Below are 20240 nucleotides of genomic sequence, written 5' to 3'. Positions count from 1 at the left end.
AAATCAGGGAATGTTACACATTGGTAATGCAAGGTCATTTACACTGAGTTTTTGCTCCATTCTCAAAAACTTGGGAGCTTTTTTTTTTTTTAAACTTTCTATTTGTAGCAAATTTGGATTTTGCTGAACTCCCCTTGTCCAGATTGCCTTTAGAGAGATGTTTGCCACAGAATACATCCTGTTTTGTTATTTCGAATTGATCTCCTCACCTTGGTAAAAAGCCACCAGTCTAGCAATTAGGAACTGCTGTGCTCACTTGTTTTTAGCTGAAGTCCCATACTGAGAAAACTACATTTTACTTGGCTTGTGTTCTATTTCTAAGTGATGCTCAAGTTAAGAAGCAGGTGTGCCTGGTAGCATTTAATGCCTTCTTTGGATAACGTGCTGTAAATGAGATGGCTCATGTAAACTGAGTTCATGATTGAAGAATCATTAATTTTCATTTTCTCTTCCTCGCTTTCAATGGGACCATGATTTAAAACTTTATAATTTTTTGCCTGGGCTATTGCACTAGCCTCTTCACTGGTCTCTCTGATCCAACTCAAGTGCTTTTCCAGTCAACTTTTGCAGTACTACTAGAGTGATCCCCCAACAGAAAGCATCCTGTTACTCCCCTTCAATAAAACCTGTATTGGAAAATCCATTTTTGATAGGTTAAAAATGAAAGTTTGTGAATCAGTTATGAGAAACCTTCTAAGTCTCTCTGCTAACCTGAGCTATTATTCAGTGTTCTCTGTCATGCTCTTGAATATATTCTCTCAAACATGTTGCCTCCTGAAACGTCCTTCTACCCCTACTGACTTTATTCTTAACTTAAATTGAGGTTTTAAGATTCAGTTCAATCATCTCCTTGTCTCTGAAACTTTCTAATGAATTCTAGGCAAGGCTTATCACTCATTTATTCAGTCAATATCCATTAAGTGTCTTCTTTGTGCCAGGCACTGTTCTCACTGCTGGGAATAAAGGGATGAACCAAAGTCCTTGCCCGTATTCATCTTATGTTCTAGCATAGGTCGTAGAGTAAAGAAAATCAAATGCATGAAGATATAATTCCCAACAGCAAAGAGGGCGGTAAGAATAGTAAATCGAGATCCATAAATAGAGCTGTTTAATTGGGGGAGGATTTTTTATATATTCTCCAACTATAGACAGGATATATTACTTTGGGTCATTGTTTCAAGTGCTTTCTTTTTATTATAGCTCCTTGAAGTGATAAATGCTATTTACCTGTGTCATCTTTCATCCCTCCTGACTGAATAAATATACAAATGTATGAATAGGTGAACAGATGAACTATCCTCAGCATGTTTTATTTTCAATTCATTAGGAACAAAATCCTTTGTGAAGTAATTAAGTTAAATACTCCTGAGATAAACTAGTTTCTTAACAAATACTGGGGCTCTGGCCAAAGACAAAATTACCTTAACCTTCAGCACATGGATTAGAATCATAAGATACTTCTGAGAACCAGGCATCTGGGTCACTTAATGTTCCCAGTTTCTTCCAAAAAGAGATGGAGCTTCTATTAACCAATCTATGTTCTATAATTTCAAGAGTCAAGAGATACTTTCACTTTCTCAAAAAATCTATTATTCCAGTTTTATGAATTACTTTCAACCAAGATTTTAATTTTAAATTTTATTTAAGTATAGTTAGCATAATATTACATTAGTTTCAGGTGTACAATAGTGATTCAACATTTATATAACTTAAAATGTAATCACCACACTAAGTGTAGTAATCATCTTATCACAATATGACTGACTCTATTCGCCTTCACACTTTTTCTTAACCTTCCTCCCCTCTGGCAACCATGAGTTTGATCTTTGTTTCTATCAGTCTGTTTCTTTTAGTTTTCTTTGTTCATTTGTCTTGTTGTTTTTAGATCCTATATATAAGTAATATGTCATTGTCAAATAATATCTCATTTGTCTTCCTCTGTTTGACTTATTTCACTTAGCATAATACCCTCTAGGTCCATCCGTGTTGTTGCAAATGCCAAGACACATACCCCTATATGCCTGTATGTATATATACATCTTCTATATGCATTCATCTACTGATGGATACCTAATTTGCTTCCATATCTGGACTATTTTAAAATAATGCTGCAAAGAACATAGTGTTTTTTTCAAATTGGTGTTTTGCTTTCTTTGGATAAATACCTAAAAGTGAAATTGCTGGGTCATGTGGTAAATCTATTTTTAGTTTTTGAGGAATGTCCATAATGTTTTCTACAATGGCAGGACCAATTTGCAGTCCCACCAAGAGTGCACAAGGGTTCCTTTTTCTTCATATCCTCGCCAACACATTATTTCTTGACTTTTTGATAATTCTGTGTGCTGTGATCTCATTGTGATGTTGACCATCTTCCCGTATATCTGTTGGCCATCTGTATGTCTTCTGTCCATTTTTTAATTGAATTGTTTGTTTTTTTGGTATTAAGTTCCTTGTATAGTTTGAATATCAACCCCTTATCTGATATATCATTTGTGGATATATTTTTCCATTCAGTAGGTTGTCTTTTTGTTTTGTTGGTTTCCTTCGCTGTATAGAAGTTTTAGTTTGATGAAGTCACTTTTGTTTCCCTTGTTGAGGTAGTATATCTAAAAATATATTACTAAGACTGATGTCAAATAGTTTACTACTTGTGTTTCCTTCTAGAACTTTTATAGGTTCAGGTCTTACATTTAAGTCTCATTCCATTTTGAGTTTATTTTTGTACATGGTATAAGAGAGTGGCCCAGTTTTATTTTTTTGCATGTATCTGTCTAATTTTCCCACTTGTTGAAAAGACTGACATTTCTTCATTGTACATTCTTGCCTCCTTAATAGATTAATTGACCACATACATGAGGGTTTATTCTAGGCGCTCTATTCTGTTTCATTGATCTAGTGTGTGTGTTTTAATTATCATAGCTTGGTAATATAGTGTGAACTATATTACAGGGAGCAGTGATACCTCCAAATTTGTTGTTCTTGCTTAGATTGCTTTGGCTACTTGTGGTCTTTTATGATTCCATGTAAATTTTAAAGCAAGATTTTACTGTAACACAGTTTTCTGAGGAAAATAAAGCAATCTTTAGTCAAAGTTTAGAAGAATCTAAATGTTAAAAAGATGTTTAAAATGATAATGTTATATGACCAAATCACTATATAAAAGTCCATCCTTATAGTGTATGACTAATGCCTGGTTCTAGGCTATTCATTAACACATTCTAATAGATTAATCATATCTTTTACTCATCCACTTCTGTTTCTACATCTGTACAATGGGCCACTGTAAGTCTGCAGCATAGCATTGAGCCCCCAGGACCTTCTTCTTTCTTTATATTTCTAAGTGAATCTATTGAAACCCCCAGTCCTGATCAGTGGCATCTTCTAAATCAAGAAGAGATCAGAGAGTAAGAGTGCGGCATGGAACAGGCAAGTGTCCCCATAGGGATTAATTGTTAATGTTCTGTTTTTGGTGGACAAGGCACAGTGTTTGGATATCTGGGCCTGAGGTGGCGATGGTAGGGTGGCAGCAGCTGCAGCCACCGGTACGTGGCCCCTACAGGGGGCACGCTGCCCTCCCTGAGCCTGGCTCCCTGCCTGAGCCCCACAGGCATCTTCACCCCTCCGGCCAGGATCCCGCCGATACGATCCTGCAGTCTCCTCCTGGGCTGTGATTTCCTTACAAGTCTTCTTCATGAAAGGGATGTACCCCCTGTAGGAGACTCTAGGAAGGCAGCGAGGGCACTCCTCTTCCTATGCTGCCCACAGGTGTGTGTTTCAGAGGTTAGGCTCACTCTTGTGTGAGTGGTTCAAACCTCAACTTAGTTATCTAGGTCTGTGCTATGTTGGTTTGTCTGTCGCAGGCATGTTTGTTCAGAGTTTAGCTTGGCAATTAACTTTGTTTCCCTATATACACAAGTAGACTGATTGGGCTGTTAGAACTTTTGCTTTAGATTTTGTTTTATATTAGCCAGTATGGATACAGAGATGTAGAGGTCTCAGTGGTGAAAATGGCAAGAATAGCCAAAGAAAATTGATAAAGTAAGGAACATGGGACAAACCTGAGAGGGAGTACAGACTTGTGGTTAACAACAGCATAGGTCTTGGAATGAGACCAGACTGCTACCTAGCTCTGCAACCGTAGAGAAATTACTCAGCCTCTCTGAGCCTCCATTTACTCAGCTGCCGTGGGAACAGTAATTCCTCTCTCATAAGGTTCTCATGAAAGTTCCATGTAATTGTGCAAACTGCTTAGCATAGGGCCTGACAGATACTGCAGTTTCAATATATGGTAAGAAAATACTTAAGCCACACTTGAAACAAGTTGAAAAAATGGCAGCCTTAGGAGTTAGAAAAACTTTGAATTCAAAATGAGTAACTATCTCTGTTTTAGCTTCTATAAAAGTCAATTTGAAAGAGTAATCCCTACTCTTCTCGAAGGCTGATTGTGGGGATCAAATGCAACAACCTGTGAGAAAATATTTTAATAGCTACAGGGCACCATACAAAATGCAAGGGAGTACGGGTATAACTTTTCTTTTTGTAGTCCAGAAGACCAGACTTGATTTTCTTATGTTTAGTGGTTTCTAAAACATTTCCTCACCTATTTTCTCATTTGAACTTCACAACAGCCTTGTGAGGTAGTACAGATATTAATTTAACTTTGTGTGAGCAAATTAAGGTTTAAGAATTTAGGTAAGATGCAGAAGACTGTCTCAGAAATAAGCCTGGAGCTTTTGACTCCAAGAGCAGTGCTGCTCCTTCCTCACCATGAGCTGTGGATGTCCACTCTTGATACTGACCAGGCTGAATTCTGAGAGAATATTCTGTGGCGCAGACCTCGAGTGACGGAGCCGTGCAGACGGCTCAGCCATATAGCTCTTCTCCCAGCCAAGACTTAGGGAAACATGATAGTTCTCCAGTCAGCCTAGCGGCAGACCGACTGTAGCTTTGTGTAAAGTCGTATGAGGAAGGACAGAAGAGTGGACAGTGCTCTGCCTTGTGCGATCCTCACCCAGCTCTTTCACTGTGGATAATGTGTCCAGCCCACACTCGGGGCCTACAGTAGCTACTGATGTTGGGGACAAACATTCAACCAAAGACATTTAACTACAAGAAAAGGAACTATGCTAATAATGACATCAAGACACCTTGGATAGGGAGCATAAAGATAATCATTGCTAATACTTAGGACAATAAAGTCATTCTCTTTAATGAGACCATTTGGCAAAATGTTTAGACTAAAAAATTGCATCACCTAAGAGTTTGGGAGGCAGTTCCTCATTAGAGCATGGGATTGGTCCTGTCATGAGATTTTAGAGATACTAACAGAATATTATACATCTTAATCCAAGTTATGGTAATAAGTGTTTAACTTATCTTTTCCTATCTGCTCATATTTTAATGACTAGAAAGGAAGTCTTTGCAAACTGCTAAAAAAATGGGTATTAGAATATTCAGATAGAACTAGATCAAATATCTAGTTTAGGCAACAAGGAGCCTCACCGTAATGATATATCTAGTTTGGGTTACTCCCCTTAATAAATATTTTTCATTCGTAACTTGGAGTCAATGAAATGAAATTTCAAGTTTCTTGTCTGAAAAATGGAATAATGATGCCCTTCTCTAAAGCTGAGAACTGTGATGCAGATAAGCAATAAAATAGGTAAAATCCCTGTCATCTAGGCTTTTAAAAGTGCTACTTATTTTTAATGTCATTAGTCATTATTGATGAACTCAGCAGATATATAAGAAAAGCCTATAGTGTATGTCAGGCTAATCTATGGGGAAACAACGATTAAACAGCCGTGGCTCTTGCCCTGGAGCACACCACCACCAGGAGTACATATACCGTGGCGTGGTCTAAAGTCTCTCGCGTTCTCGCGTCCCATGGAAATTGCTGGAGAAGAACAGAGGGAAAGGCACTCTTGAATCCTACAGGGAAGGAAGTCCTTCAGGAAAGGTTTCTAAGAAAAGGTAACAGGAAATACAGGGTATATGCTACCTAAGGACATGACTTAGTGGGAAAAAAATAGTAATTCATACAGAAGTCAGAAGATAATATGATAGTAGAATGCTTCTGTAAAGATGTTCGGTGAAAAAAAGCCAGACACAAAACCGTCTGAGAATACAATTTCAACATGAAGGAACACACGCATAGAATAAGTAATGGGAGAAAGTCTTCAAATTGTTAACACTGGTCATTTCTGAGTGCTCGGGCTATAGGTGGTTTATATTTTCTCCCCTAGGTGTATGCATTTTATTTCAAAAAGCAAATGGTATGACTATAAAACTTGAAAGACAATGCTATGTTTTTAAAAGAAGGTGAGCAAATAGTGTTGAAAATGTAATTTGGTAAAGAGCATCATTCTCTAAGCTCATAATTCTGGACCCCGGGCTATAGAAAACTAAAGGCTACAATAGTGATTTGATTAGAGAGAAAACGGGACTGAAGGGAAGCGGGAGAGTTGCATCTAGCTTGCTGAAACTTTACAACGTGTTTTGAATACTCTGCCATTTTTTTCACAAGAACTTTTAGACCATTAGATAAACAATAAGTCACTTATTTTGAAATAAGCCTTCTCATACCTCTCATCCTTCCTTGTGTACTTTTCAGCCTTTTTATTGGTGAAAACCTATTCACCTCCTAAGGTCCTTTTCCTGTTAGTAACTAATAAGACTGGATTGGCTCCTCCACCTGCAACTCAGTTTTTCCAGTACTGTGTATGCATCTTCATCAAAGCTGTTACCACACTGCGCAGACATATTTGGTTTGTTTATATTCATCACTTGGTGGACTGTGGTTGACATGAGCCAGGACCTAGCATTATTCTGTCCTAAATATCCTGCGTCTCACAGAGTGTGTTCAACACGATACAAGATGAATAAATGGTTGATCATCACATGTCAAATCCAAGTAATATTTGTCCTTACCTTACTTGAAAGTGTTGCATGCCATCTCTTTGCAAATTTCTGTTCTCCTCTGGTTGGGGGTCAAGAACAGGTTTTTCCAGAACGGGCCACCTTGTCTTGCAGATTATTTTGAGCTGAAATAAATTAAAGCCCAAAAAAGTCATAGGGTTTGTGTGAGTAGGTGTGTGTTTGCCTCCCTTCTCAAAGAGATTCATTCAGATGGAAAAACCTGATCACCTTAGCATATTCCCTTTAGTGCATATGCATTAAGTACAATCAACAATATGCTCACTAGATTTCCCCCTGTCCCATTGTTTGAGTTGCCTAGCAAGAACTTGTTTGCCACTTTTTCGGCTACCCGTGTATTGTCTATTTCCCCTTTGAAATTCCAGATTCTTTCTACCCCTTTCTGCCGTGTCCAAAATGACATATATACCTCATGTTGCCTCACTGTTTTGGGAATTGCCATACTTATGTGAATTCCCAATTTTTATTTCCTTCTGTTAATCTGTCTCTGTTAAGATGATTATTAGCCCAGCTAGAGGAACTTAGAAGTTGGGAGAATATTGTTTTTATGCTCCCAACACCATCTATAGCTCTGATTCCTCCTCAGAACTTTTCATTGGCTTGTCTTCTGTCTATGTCTTAAGTATGGACATTTTCCAGAGTTCAGTCCATAATGCTCTTCTCTTCTGAAGATACAAACGAAATACAGAGCATGTGCTACCAGGACATCACTTTTAAAGCTTATTCTGAAGATCCCCTTCCTGAGTGAGCTCATTTCCTTCTCTCGATTTGCCTCCACACAGGATGGTGTCCACATTCCTTTTCCCAGCCTGTACCTCACTTCTGCAATCTAGACTCTGCTTGCCCTGGCCATCTTTATGAAGATGCCCTACAGCTCCCGCTCGGCATGGCCAAATCTGGATTCCTCTCTCTGTGACCCTCACTCTTTCTCCAAAGTGCATCAGTGACCAGTTCCCTCCTATTCTCTGTCTGTAGGACTTCTTCAATTCCCCCATCTCCATTCCTACTTCCTTCTTAATTTCAGGCCCTTAACAACTCTCGTGGGGACTGTGATAACAGTCTAATAACTGATCTATTAAATATTATCTCCAAACCGTTACTAAAATGATCTTCCTAAAACACCGTTGTTGTCATGTTACTCTCCTGGTCATGTCTCTCCATTATCTACAGAAAGCCTCCTTAGGTAGTAGGCTGTGTTCCCAGTAAAGCAGACTCTGAGATGAAGTCAAGCACACAGAATGCTTACGCATTTGAAGTCAACATCCACTGAAGGGAGGAGAAAGCATCAGGGAGCAGAGGGAAAGATGCAGCTGTGATGTGGGCCCAGTAGCAACCTCAATTCCTTTCCCAAATGCTCTAACTTTACTGATCTGCCCATAGTTCCTCATTAGCTCAAGCTTTCTTGCCTTCCCCTTTACATAACACTGACCATTCTCTCTTCTGATCTCCCATAATATTATATACAGACTTTAACCTTGACACCCAAACTGTAACACTGGATTACACTTCCTGATTTACATGCCTATCTCTAGTAGATGCCAAGCTACTTGAGATCTGGCACTCAACCTATTCGTCATTTATTCTAAGCACACAAATGCATATAATGAATTTGGCACGCAATACCTACCCCCTAAAATAGTATGGAAAAGTTGGATACATGGATGACAGGATAGGAGAATTATGATCATGCCTTTCCACAGCATGTACACTGGGGCCATTGTGAGCTATTTAGTCATTAATCGGGTCTAGTGTAGCATTTCATAGGATGATGCCACTCTCTGACTTTTAATAAGAGGGGGACAGGAAGAAGAAGAGGAATGTAATTTAAATAGATGAGGCCCAAAACCCAGACAAGTCGGTAAAGCCAGGAATGAGCAGGGAAATGCAATGGGCAAGATAGGATTCAGATTCCGGGTGGTCTAGGCAGTAGGAAATCAGGAACCCTGGCTAAGAGAAGAATCTAAAGGCCAGGAAATCAGAGGCATGTTTTGGAGCAGGTACACTAGTCAATGAGTAATAGAATCCCAGAATTCTAGGAAAGATCTTAGAGCTAATCATCAAACCTTAATTTTTCAGAGAAGAAACATTAAAGTCCTGGGAAAGAAGTCATTCATCTATCCAATTATCCATACATTCAATATTTATTTATAATTAATGAGAACCAACTCTATTTAGATCCTCTATTAGTCACTGGGATACAAACATGAATGACATGTTCCTTTTCATCAAATAGCCTGCAATATAATAAAAAGACTGTAATTCAGTGTGATGAGTGCTTTAATATAAGATTGTATCTACATTGCAGATATCTAGAATGAAGCCCTCAGATTGACCTTGTAGAGGAAATTGTTGTGTTCTGGTAAGAGATACAGGGCAGGAGCCACAAAAAAGAAATCTGGTATGTAGTCAAAGATTTTGTGATATGGGCAGAGTGGAGAAGATGTGTCTGGGCTGAAGGAGGAAGAGGAGTTGATTTATGACGTGTCAATATCTGCATTTAGCTTCCACTTCTGCTGCCTTCCAGTTCAGGAGTTACCTAGGGCCACAACATTAGTGCTGGATACATTCTAGTTTTTCTTAGTTGAACTTACTTAGCCTGTGTCCATTTATCTGTCTTCCTCTAAATAAGAGAAAGAAAGGAACACTCCCAAAAACAAAAAGTGAAAACCAGCACCTCCTCTGAAGCTTGGTCTTGAACATGGCTTCATGGTAGCTTTAGTAGCACAATGATTCCATAAAGGATCAGATGTAAAGCCAATACCTCATGAAATTGCTCCTCTGAGTTAACTTAATGAATCATGTCAGACCAATGCATTATTTCCCAGATACAACCTTAGGAAAATAACTGATAAGAGCTGTCGGATATGTACTTAACCTGATGAAAGTATGCCTCAAAGAGAATTAATTTTCTAAGACTTCACCCTGATTCATCATTCTTACATTTAGATCGGCAGGTATCCTAAAACTGAAGCTCTCTCACAGGAAGAAGGTGCAGGGTATGGAAAGAGTTAAAAAGGTTAAATGTTGAAAACTTGAGGAATATAAAATATGCTAAATTGTCTTCTCTGCTACTGAAATATAAGTTGAGAATTTAAATGACTTGTGGGAGAATTAAACTCGAACTAGACTCAACCAGTTTCACCATACAAATGTATATTCAAGTATACCAGGCAGTTTCCCACACTTCTTTCTTTCTTAATATTTTATTCTCATTTTGAAACAGAAAAACAAGATAATGAAGGAATCAATTGAAAAAGCATCTCCTACTATTTGTCCTTGGGTTAGTTGGTAGTTAGTAAAACTTTATTCCTAGAACTAGACCCTGAAGCTTAATATATCACAAGCATAGCCTATGTCTTTCCCTATTCCCTCACCTTGAACATGAGATCACTCATCCTGCATTTGAGCACTATCTCTTCCCAAGAGATCAAATTTTCACTACATTGAAAAAAAAATTATAAACACTCTGAGGACAGAGTGGTTATAACATCTTGCTACCCACCTCATGTATGACCAGCCATTAGTAAGTCACCAGGCCCATTTGTGAATCCTCAGTTGCCGAGAGTGAGAATGATGCTCAGTAAGTCACCATATAACCTGGAATTCAACAATGGAGTTTCACTAATATTCACTATCCTTGATTTGCTAAGGCAGAGACATTAGGTTTATAGGGACTATGAAAAGATTTTAAGAAGAATAGGAGTAAAAATGACTTGTCTAATTCCATGACAAAAATCTTGGGTTTTTGGTCTGTAAACAAAACAATCACTTCTCTAGTTCAAATAACCTCCAAAGAAAATCAGGAACAAAATAAACTAACGAACTAGAAACAGACTCATAGATACAGAGAACAGACTGACAGCTGTCAGATGGGAGGGGTGTTGGGGGGCTGGGTGAAAAGGTAAAGGGATTAAGCAAATACCCCTAAAAATTCATAGACACAGACAACGCATGGTGATTACTGGAGGGAAAGGAGGTGGGGGGAGGTAGAAGAGGGTAAAGGGGGGATAAATGGTGATGAAAGGAGATTTGACTTGGGGTGTGAGCACACAATACAATATACAGATGACGTATTATAGAATTGTAAACCTAAAACATAATTTTATTAACCAATGTCACCTCAAGAAATTTAATTAAAAAAAAAAAAAATGAACACAAATGGAAATGATTGGCCATTTCACCAAAGCTTGCACAACTTTTGAAATTTTCTAGTATCACATTATTACTCCAGAAAAGACACTTGTTTTTTTTCAAGTCTAACTGAAACTTCTTTGTGCAGATATAAATTTATTCCTCATTTACCTAATCCCAGATATCCTAGAGAATAACTTTCTCCTATTCATATGTAAAACTCTGCCTTTGTTTGAGATTTATGGAGTTTGCCCTTTAGCTTTTCTTTTTACAGCTATGGTTCCACTAATGAAAAGAATATGCTCTGGTGCACACATTACTGTTCAAATTTTTTTCCCCAAAATATTTTTTGATAGGCAGACTACTCATATATAAGTAAAACATTACCTGCCCCCTCCAGTCCCTTTCAACATTCTCAGGGGGCCTTCTATTCTCTCAAGAATGTGTCCCATGTTGGATTATAAAATAGGTAGGCTCTCTCTAACAGATGCCCATGACAACTCAAGACATGCCTTCTTCCTCTATCCTAAATTCAGGATTCTGGCTGCAGGGTTCTAGTTGAATATTGCAGACATCCCAAGATTCAGCCTCATAGCACCATGTATGTATGTATGTATGTATGTGTGTATGTGTGTGTGTGTGTGTGTGTGTGTGTGTATATATATATATATATATATCTCAGGCTCTTGGATGAAATAGTAAGGTACAAACCTGCTTTCTCTATCACAGCTTAGTCAGTTCCATTGGACATGTCTGTATCTAATTTTCAGTTTCCTAAGACATAATTCCATAGTTTCCAGGAGATCTAGTTATGGGACAACAAAACTGAAAACCCATTCTGAATGACAACCTGGAATCGGTTGCTATGGTTAGACAGGGATTCTGGGAGATGGAGGAGCCAGGAAGAGAACAGAAAAATACACAAATTGGTAGGATAAGCTATGGCTTCCAAGATGTTATCCCTGGATACTTTATCTTTGAGATGAGGGTCTTAGACTCCTTGCAACAGATGAGACAATTCTATCTCAAGGACAACCCCACAGTCACCCAGGGCCAAGCCCTATGTGCTCCTAAAGGGGTCTCAGTTTCTGAGCAGACCAGTGTTCTCCTCCTGCCCACTGCTTCAGAGACCAGTGACTGAGGAGATCCCAGTACCTTCATTCTGTGTTGTCCAGGGGAGCTTTCATAAGGGTATTTTGTTGTCAAAAGACCTGTTAATGGCAGCATGCTAGGAACCCCATTTCCTTCACTCACTCTGAAATCACGAAATACCTTGTTTTTGCTATAACTTTAATAGTCTGAGCAACTGAAAACAAGAATAATTTCTGCTTATTATAAATGAAGCCAGATGGACTTATTCTTTTAAATATATTTTAAGTTGGGCTCCTTACTTTAATCCACTTGTCACTGTGTCTCTACCTAAATTTTAAGCCTATAAATCAAATACTTTTTAAAACTCCCTCTAGAAAAAAAAAATTGAGCCAGAAATGATGCCAGGGCACTAAGAAAATTAGTTCTTTAAAATGGGTGAAGAGAAGGGAATTAAAGGACGCTGAGGCTAACTCATGGCTTTCAGAATAGAAAGTTGCAACAGCAGCCAGAAAGAAATGGAATATTCTTAAAATGTGACAAGAGGCTTTATTCTTATATTAGCTATTAACTGCTGCGACTCATCAGGCATAACTCTCGAAAGGCAGTAATTGAGTGTACGAACATTCCGAGGCACCACAATGGCTTTCCTATTTCTAGTGTCCACTGTAATTATGAATCATCCTCGATACACGGGAGTGACAGAAGAAATGCTGCCTTTGAATCAAGCTTGCCTTGTTCAAGGTATTTTTAGCTTAACTTTAACTGGTGGAGGTAGAAACTCCAGTGCACTGGATGCAAAAAACCTGTTGCTTTAGCTTCTATTGGTTACTTCTGAGCACAGCACAGGAAATCTTACCCAAGGGGGTTTGAGGAGATAGAGATGACAGATTCCACATTCTCCATGAGCTCACCTCCCGGTAGCCCTCACCAGGCCTGGTGGGCCCTTCTACCTGCATTTAAATTCAACCTAACCACTGCCATCATTTAAACAATTCCTAAAACTGTACCTCTTTCAAAAAGCTCTCTCTCCGTGAATAGCCCCACAGAACTAATTGTCACATCCATTTTGTTTCCATTCAAAAGATCAATCACACATGTGCAGGATGGTGGGGTTTCAGTCGGAAAGTTCTCAGATTTCAGTTAACAACAGGTTTAAATTAGACCTGGGCAAAAGTGATGCAGCTGCCAAAAACCTCTTCGTCTTAGGTCGCGTTAACAGTTTTATGGCCTAACAGAAACAGTAATCCTTTTACATGCAGCATTAATCATGTGTCAATCAGCATATAACACCTGGAAAGTAAGTTCACATCTGGAATGTTGACAAAACAGAGTGCATACAGAAGAGAGACAAGCAAAATATTTAGTGACTTGGAAAACATGTCAAAAGAACAACAGAAGTGACTAGGGATACAGAAGACCAGTGGGCCAGCCACCTCCTCTGCCTGACTTCTCATTCCCTATTCTGACCCACCCTTACTCCAGCCTCTGCCCAGTCCCCGTTACCTGCCATTTCCTGTGACAGGCACTGGGAAATACAAGTGACTGATTAGGGACTGGTCTCTGCTCCAAGCCCTGATGCTCCCAGTCACTCATCCTCATTCAGACACAAGACGTAACAGTATGAGCTCTGGCACAAGTGCCTCATGCCATTTTGCTTGCAACAGGGTGTCACTTAACCACACTCTAGCTATTACCTGAATGAACGTTATTGCGCAGTGGAAGGGATGCGTGCTTTGCAGTCAGCTATAACTGGGTTAAAACGCCATTCTGCCCACTCCCTGTGGAACCGCTGTTGAAAGTGGTCTTACATTACATGGTGATGGTAACAGCCAACACTGGTCTGCCACTTTGTAGTTACTGAAAAATGTTAGTTTCTAAATTTGTTTATTCTTTCTGGTCTGAAAACTCCTTTGATCTTCTTTGCATTTCTCCTGATATATTTCCAGGGCCTGATGAACCTGACAGGTGGTTGTTAGGTTACATGTTTCACTAGATGAGTAGCAGTTTCTTTGTCTTAGAGGATTTTTAAAAAGATTGACTGAGTTAAGGAATTGCAAGCTTTTTAAAAATTAAAGCATCATACCTTTATGTGACAGTCATGATGATCATGACCATGATAAAAAGGACCCATATATAATTGTTGACCTCAGTGTCTGAGACAGAAAGTCTAAGATATGAATAATGTTAATGGGGGGGGTAGCTCAACACATTACGTATAATAACTGGTTTAATTCTCCCAACAACTCTTTAAGATAAGTACTATTGCCCTCCCATTAAAGACAAATTGTGGTACCAAGAGATTAAGGAATCTTTTAAAGAAAATGCATCTAATAAATGATGGAACTGTGATTCAAATCCCCATGATCTGACTTAAAAACCCTGGCTAAGTATAAAAAGCTCCATTGTCAGATCAAAAGCAGGGTGGTGCCAGAACTGTGGCCAATGTTCTCTTCGTGCTCAATCCATATACATGGAAACAAGCTACATTGTCCTTCAGAACCCTCTGAGACTGTTCCTAGCTTACTCTATACATCCTTTGCCATGTAGAAATTGGCCTCTTTTCACCTTGAGAATAATGGACTGGACTTGGCAGAGGTTAGCATGATGAAAGCCACTCTGACTGACTGTGGTTCCATTCAGATACTCTCACTTATCCTGTCAAATCCACTTGTTCAGTGCACTTGAAAATGGCTGTGCTTTCCCCCCAGGCAACTCTTCAAGCAAAGGGTACTGCTCTTTCCTGTCACCTTAGCTGCATGGATAACTGGAAGGTATCCGAGAGTGTTGGCACTTCTATAGCAGCTGTTGACTTACAAGGAGAAGTGCTTTAATTTCTAAAGATACAAATCTTCACTAAAGTTCAATCAAATGGATATAGTTCATGACAGTCCACTATTCAATTACAAACATGCTCAGAAACCTTCCTTCAGCAGTGTGGATCCAAATGATTCCTGAAGAAACAGCCAGGCCCCAGACAGGCAGGCCTGATGTAGCTACAGTGATTGAAACAGCAAGACCCAGAAGAGATAAAATAGAATTTCCAAACAAAGGTTTTCATAAAATAAAAAGAAAGCACTGCGCTATTGGAGAAATTACGATAGACTTGTTATGTGCCAGGAGTTGAACTAGGCATTCTATCTCATTTGTTTATCCATCTATTCATTCACTCACTTGGGAAAAATGACAAAGCACCTACAATGTGCTAGGTGTTATATAGTAGGAGCAAGGAATAAAACAAGAATATACATGGTCCCTAAATCACAGAGTCCATAATCTATGGAGGAGACAAATGCTAGATGTGTTTTTATAAAAGCAATTCTTTAAATTAAAATATAAGGTCTAAAAAGGAGAATGAGAGTTTCTGTGTAATTCTGCCTGGAGGGGATATTTGATCTAAGTTGTAGAGTAAAAGTGGAGGTCAGGAGGAAAAGCAAGGAGGGGAACTGGAGAAGTTGCATGTGGGAAGGCTGCTTAACCACTCTGCATGGCAAGTGTTATGATGCCACAGAACAGCCAAGGACACGGAGGCCCCGAGTAACCTGCTTAAGACCACACACTAGAAAGTACTAAATCTCCAGATCTGAACCCAAATAAACACATTTTTGTCTCTAAAAAAAAGTTCTTTTCCTTAACAATTGTATAATAGAAGATCATTCTGTCATCAGTACTTTACCTTTAAAAAGAAAAAGGTTTTTTTCTGTTGTCAGGGATTTCCCCCCCTCCATATCTATGAAAGATAATGGATGAATGTAACCTTTAACTCTAAAAGTGAGACCTGTCTTACTCAAATACATAACAAATTCAGGACTCATAATACTTGGTTTCATTTCTATCATTAGGAAAATTAAAAGTTTGCCTCTGTCCTGTTCAGAATTCCCTCTGGAAAATCCTCTCACCAATAATGGCTTAATGCTTATATATTAAAAATAAAACTGATATTATAGTTGACAGATGTGTGAGATCCTGACACCAAAGAGACTGAGATGCCAATGGATATAGTTGTACCTGAAAGCATCAAAGAAATCATTTTCCTTCAATGTTTTAAAGCATCTTAATACTGGAAATATTCTCTGTGCCAATTTTATGGGCTTACATGGCTATAATAGTGATAGCAGCAACAATCCCAATGGTAGGTTTCATTTAGTGGGAGCCTATGTACCAGGCACTTAACATTGTTATTGATGTTTAAGACACATATGACTTACAATGAACAAAACATTACAACATAAGCTATATTTAATCTGCATGCCAACCTATGTGGAAGTCCTAATATGTTTATTTTACAAATAAAGAAACTGAGTCTTAAAAGGTCAGGTACCAGGTTACACAGCTAGTAACTGGGAGAGCTGCAATTCTGACCCAGATCTGTTCGGCTAAAATTTGTTTCTCTTTAGTCTTTGAAACAAAATTGTGTCCTAGAGATTTGTGTTGAGATGACCTAGGGACCCAAATAGTCCTCACTGGATCAATGTTGGTGTTTTCTGTTGTGTCATGAGTGCTTGATTTCTCATTTGTTCTCCTCAGGCACCCACCATAGGGACGTTTAAGATTGTACATTGAAAAGAAACAAAGTTTCAGTTAGGTTTAAAAACAAACGAATAAATAAAACTCCAACTAAGGAGTCTGCATCTCATAACAACGCAGAAGAAAGACTTTGAGTCACACAGTCTGGTTTGAGTTTTGTTTCTTCAGCTTGCTAATTTTGCCAGCTTGAGCAAATCAAGTACCTTTTTTGAGTCCAGGCTCATAGTCTATTATACGGTGTGTGCAGTGTGTTTACACAAACCCTTATGGTTTCCCTTGGCACAGGCTGGAACCTGTGCAGTCAGGAGAATGAGCAGATGCACGAGTCCCCAGTTCCCTCAGAACAGTGCAGAGAGCCTGCTGGGGATGAGCCACGGCTCGATGCACCACAGAGCTACAGGCTAGGAAAGGATCCCCTCTCCCCAAGGTGACAAGGAAACGCAGTATCTGTGCCCCTGCTGACACTTCTGCCTCTGAGTTCTAGTTACATTGTGATGCCTCTGTGTTTGCATGGGTTACTGGTACAATAGCACCTCTATCAAACAAAAGGCACCGAGCAGCAAGCATTACGGTAAATCCTCAATGTCCTTGATAGGTTCTGCAACTTCAAGTGAATGACAATTTTAGCACAGACTGACTGATATAAACAAGAGTTAAGTACCCATGGCAACTCATCAACATTATGATGAAACCACGTTGAGGGAAACCACGTTATTTGAGGACCTGCTGTATTTGATGCAAGTTGAAACCCATGGACAGAAGGGTTGGCAGTTGCCTGACAAATTAAAATGCCAATGCTGAAGTTGACTCTTTCAAGGGTTTAATTAAAATAAGTGATTTGCAGTTCCTGAAATATGGTAAGGTTTGAGTTAACGATAAGGGTGATTGTGATTATTTGAATAAGACTAGCTCATCTTAGATTCCATTAAAAGATACTGATCCCTTACTCTGTATTAGGCACCATGCTAGTGCTAGACAAATTATTTAGATCTCACAAAAACTTGAAACGGGTATTTCTATCTCTATTTTGTATATTAAAAAATTGAGGCTCAGTGAGAAGACCCAGGTCTTCTGACTCCAAACTTGGCCATTACACTAAAAAGTCATATTAAAAAGTCCTTTTTATAAAAACATTTATCATAGGGTCATTTTTCTATGTGGACTTTTGGCTATTTCAAAGTATTATGTGAACACTTCTTCAGTGTTTATTTGCTCCCCTATGGAGAAGAGTTGTTGAAAAATATGATAATAAAATATGATAATATGTAAATCAGAGCCAAATGTTATTTCCTGTTTCTAACCCAACAGGCCCATCAGAAGAGCTTCTATTGAAAATCCTGCCAATGGTATATATTGGTGAGTATTTAGAGCAACTGGAACTCATAAACTGCTGGTTAGAAAACTAGCAATTCTTTATGAACAGCATGCATCAACCCTGAGTCCCACTAACTCCACTCCTAGGTATTTATCCAATGAAATGGGAAAAAAATGTCCAGAAAAATGCTTATACATGAATATTCATAGTCACTGTATTGTTCACGGTTGAGCATTTGGTCTGTTTACAAATTTGGACATCGGATAGAAGAATGGACACACAAGCGGTGGTAAGCTCATACAATGGAACACTACTCATGACAACACAGATGGATCTTAAAATTCATTTTCCTGAGTGAAAGAAGTAAAGTAGCATATGCTCTGATTTTCATTCTCACAAAGCTCTAAAATAGGCAAAACTATAATGATGATATTCAGAACATGGTTGCCTGGGTGTTGGGGACTTAGAAGGGGCATGAAAGCATGTTCTTGGGCGATGAAAATGTTCACTGTCTTAATAAGGGCGTAGGTTACATGGGTATATAAATTCAACACTCACTGAACTGTAACAGGTAAGATCTGTAATTAAACTGCATATAAATTATACCTTGATAAAAAGAACACACAGGAGCCATAATTAAAATCTCATCAGACTAATATTTCACTTTACCTCTTCAGATTGAGATTATTTTTAAGGATATCCATAAGGACAAAGTTCCAGACCAAGTGCTTTTACCACTATGGCTGAGACTGGAAATTAGCCCCTTCCCCAGTCTGCAACCACCCCTTCTGCTTCTGTGATTCCCAAGCTCAGCTGGGCACGAGTCACCAGCTGAAGGCTCCACTCCCCAGCCTTATCAAAGCTTGGCGTGGACGTACGATTCCGTTCTACCAAACTGAGTATAAGCAATGTGTACGACTTCTGGGTTATGACCTTAAAAGAGGACAAGTGTCCTTTTGTCTCCCCTTTACCCTTCTCTACTGGCCAAAAGGTACTCCCAACAGATGTGATGCTCAGCTAGTTTCAAATGTGGTAACACAATGAGGGGGCATTAATATCAAAGGAGCTTGTGTTCTCACCCTGTCAGACTGATAGGGGCACTTAAAATTGTAGAACACATATACTTTTGCGAGCAGGGATTTAAGCAGGGATTTAAGCTTCTTTTTCTTTCTCCTAGGCCTCTGGCCCATACACTACCCTTGATCACTGAGGAAGCAGTTAAGGAGGTGAAGCAGCTGTGAACCATGAGTCAAGATACCTTATCAAGACAACCAATGTGCATGGTCAGGCCAACCCAACAGTGAGTCAAGATACCACCCTCATTGAGACGCCAGAAGACCAAGAACAATAGCTGACGCCTGCAGACCTCAGGGGCTGCACAATAGCTGCCTTCAGTTCCCAGCCTCATTTCCCAATATAATCCTGTCCCTCAGGCCATTCCTTAAGACAGGTTTTGGATGCTCATATGCTCCCTGTCTTCTTGGTTGGCTGGCCTTCTCAATAAACACTTTATATGATTCAACCCTGCCTCCATAGAACTGGACACAGTAACAGGCAGCCCGAACCCCAGCAGGTTTCCTTGGTAAAAAGACCACCAACACAGCCCTGGACCACCTACCGAGACTTATAAACTTCTCTCTTGTTTATGCTACTGTATCTGGGGAGTCTTTGTTATAGCCTCCTAACCTATATACTAATTAATATAACCATCCTATGTTTAGGAATCCACTAACGTCTGCTTAAGAGAACTGCAGAGGGTCTGATGAACCCGAGGGGGCCAACTGTTGCTTACACTGGATCCTCAGGATCCACAAGTGAAATTTCAGCCCAAAATAAGGCAGCATCTCTGAGAGAAACACAGGGTAGACCATATCAGCAATACTGTGTGGCTCACAGCTTCCTCATAAACATACATCCAGGTGCCTAGTATTTTTACAGCCATCCATGGACCTTCATAGTGAACCTCAGCCTGTGTTTGTCCAGGGGAAGGACCATGCAATAAACCCAGGATCCTTCCTCAGAGTTATCTGCCCTGACTCCCCAAGGAGATTATTTCCCTTGTCAGTCACGGTTTCATTCCATTTTCCCAGTTTACAGTTTGCTTATTTTAGTTTCACTTGCTCCTGGTTTTGACACAGCAGGCTCCTTGTCTCTCTCACTGCTTTTTAATCTGCCCATGTGATATCTTCTGGGCCAATGCTTGCTTTCCTGACATGGATGTGCCTGAGAGACTTAATTAACC

The 20240-nt window shown here is 39.3% G+C and overlaps 1 protein-coding gene across 4 annotated transcripts in view; it reads left to right on the top strand.

Moving 5' to 3' along the window:
• Positions 1–19649, top strand: part of TMEM135 (transmembrane protein 135) — a 414783-nt gene extending 395134 nt beyond the window's left edge. For all 4 annotated transcript variants that reach the window (XM_081152635.1, XM_081152630.1, XM_081152632.1 and 1 more), the window contains 2 exons: positions 17992–18039; positions 19176–19649. In XM_081152635.1, the coding sequence (XP_081008761.1) occupies positions 17992–18039; positions 19176–19239 (112 nt within the window). In that variant the 3' untranslated portion in view covers positions 19240–19649. The remainder of the gene's footprint in view (positions 1–17991; positions 18040–19175) is intronic.
• The last annotated feature ends 591 nt before the right edge of the window (positions 19650–20240 follow it).

Source organism: Miniopterus schreibersii (assembly GCF_964146895.1).
Source record: "Miniopterus schreibersii genome assembly, chromosome: 12".
Taxonomy (NCBI): Eukaryota; Metazoa; Chordata; class Mammalia; order Chiroptera; family Miniopteridae; genus Miniopterus; species Miniopterus schreibersii.
The sequence above is the reverse complement of the archived record's forward strand: the minus strand, read 5'-3'. Positions and strand labels throughout refer to the sequence as shown.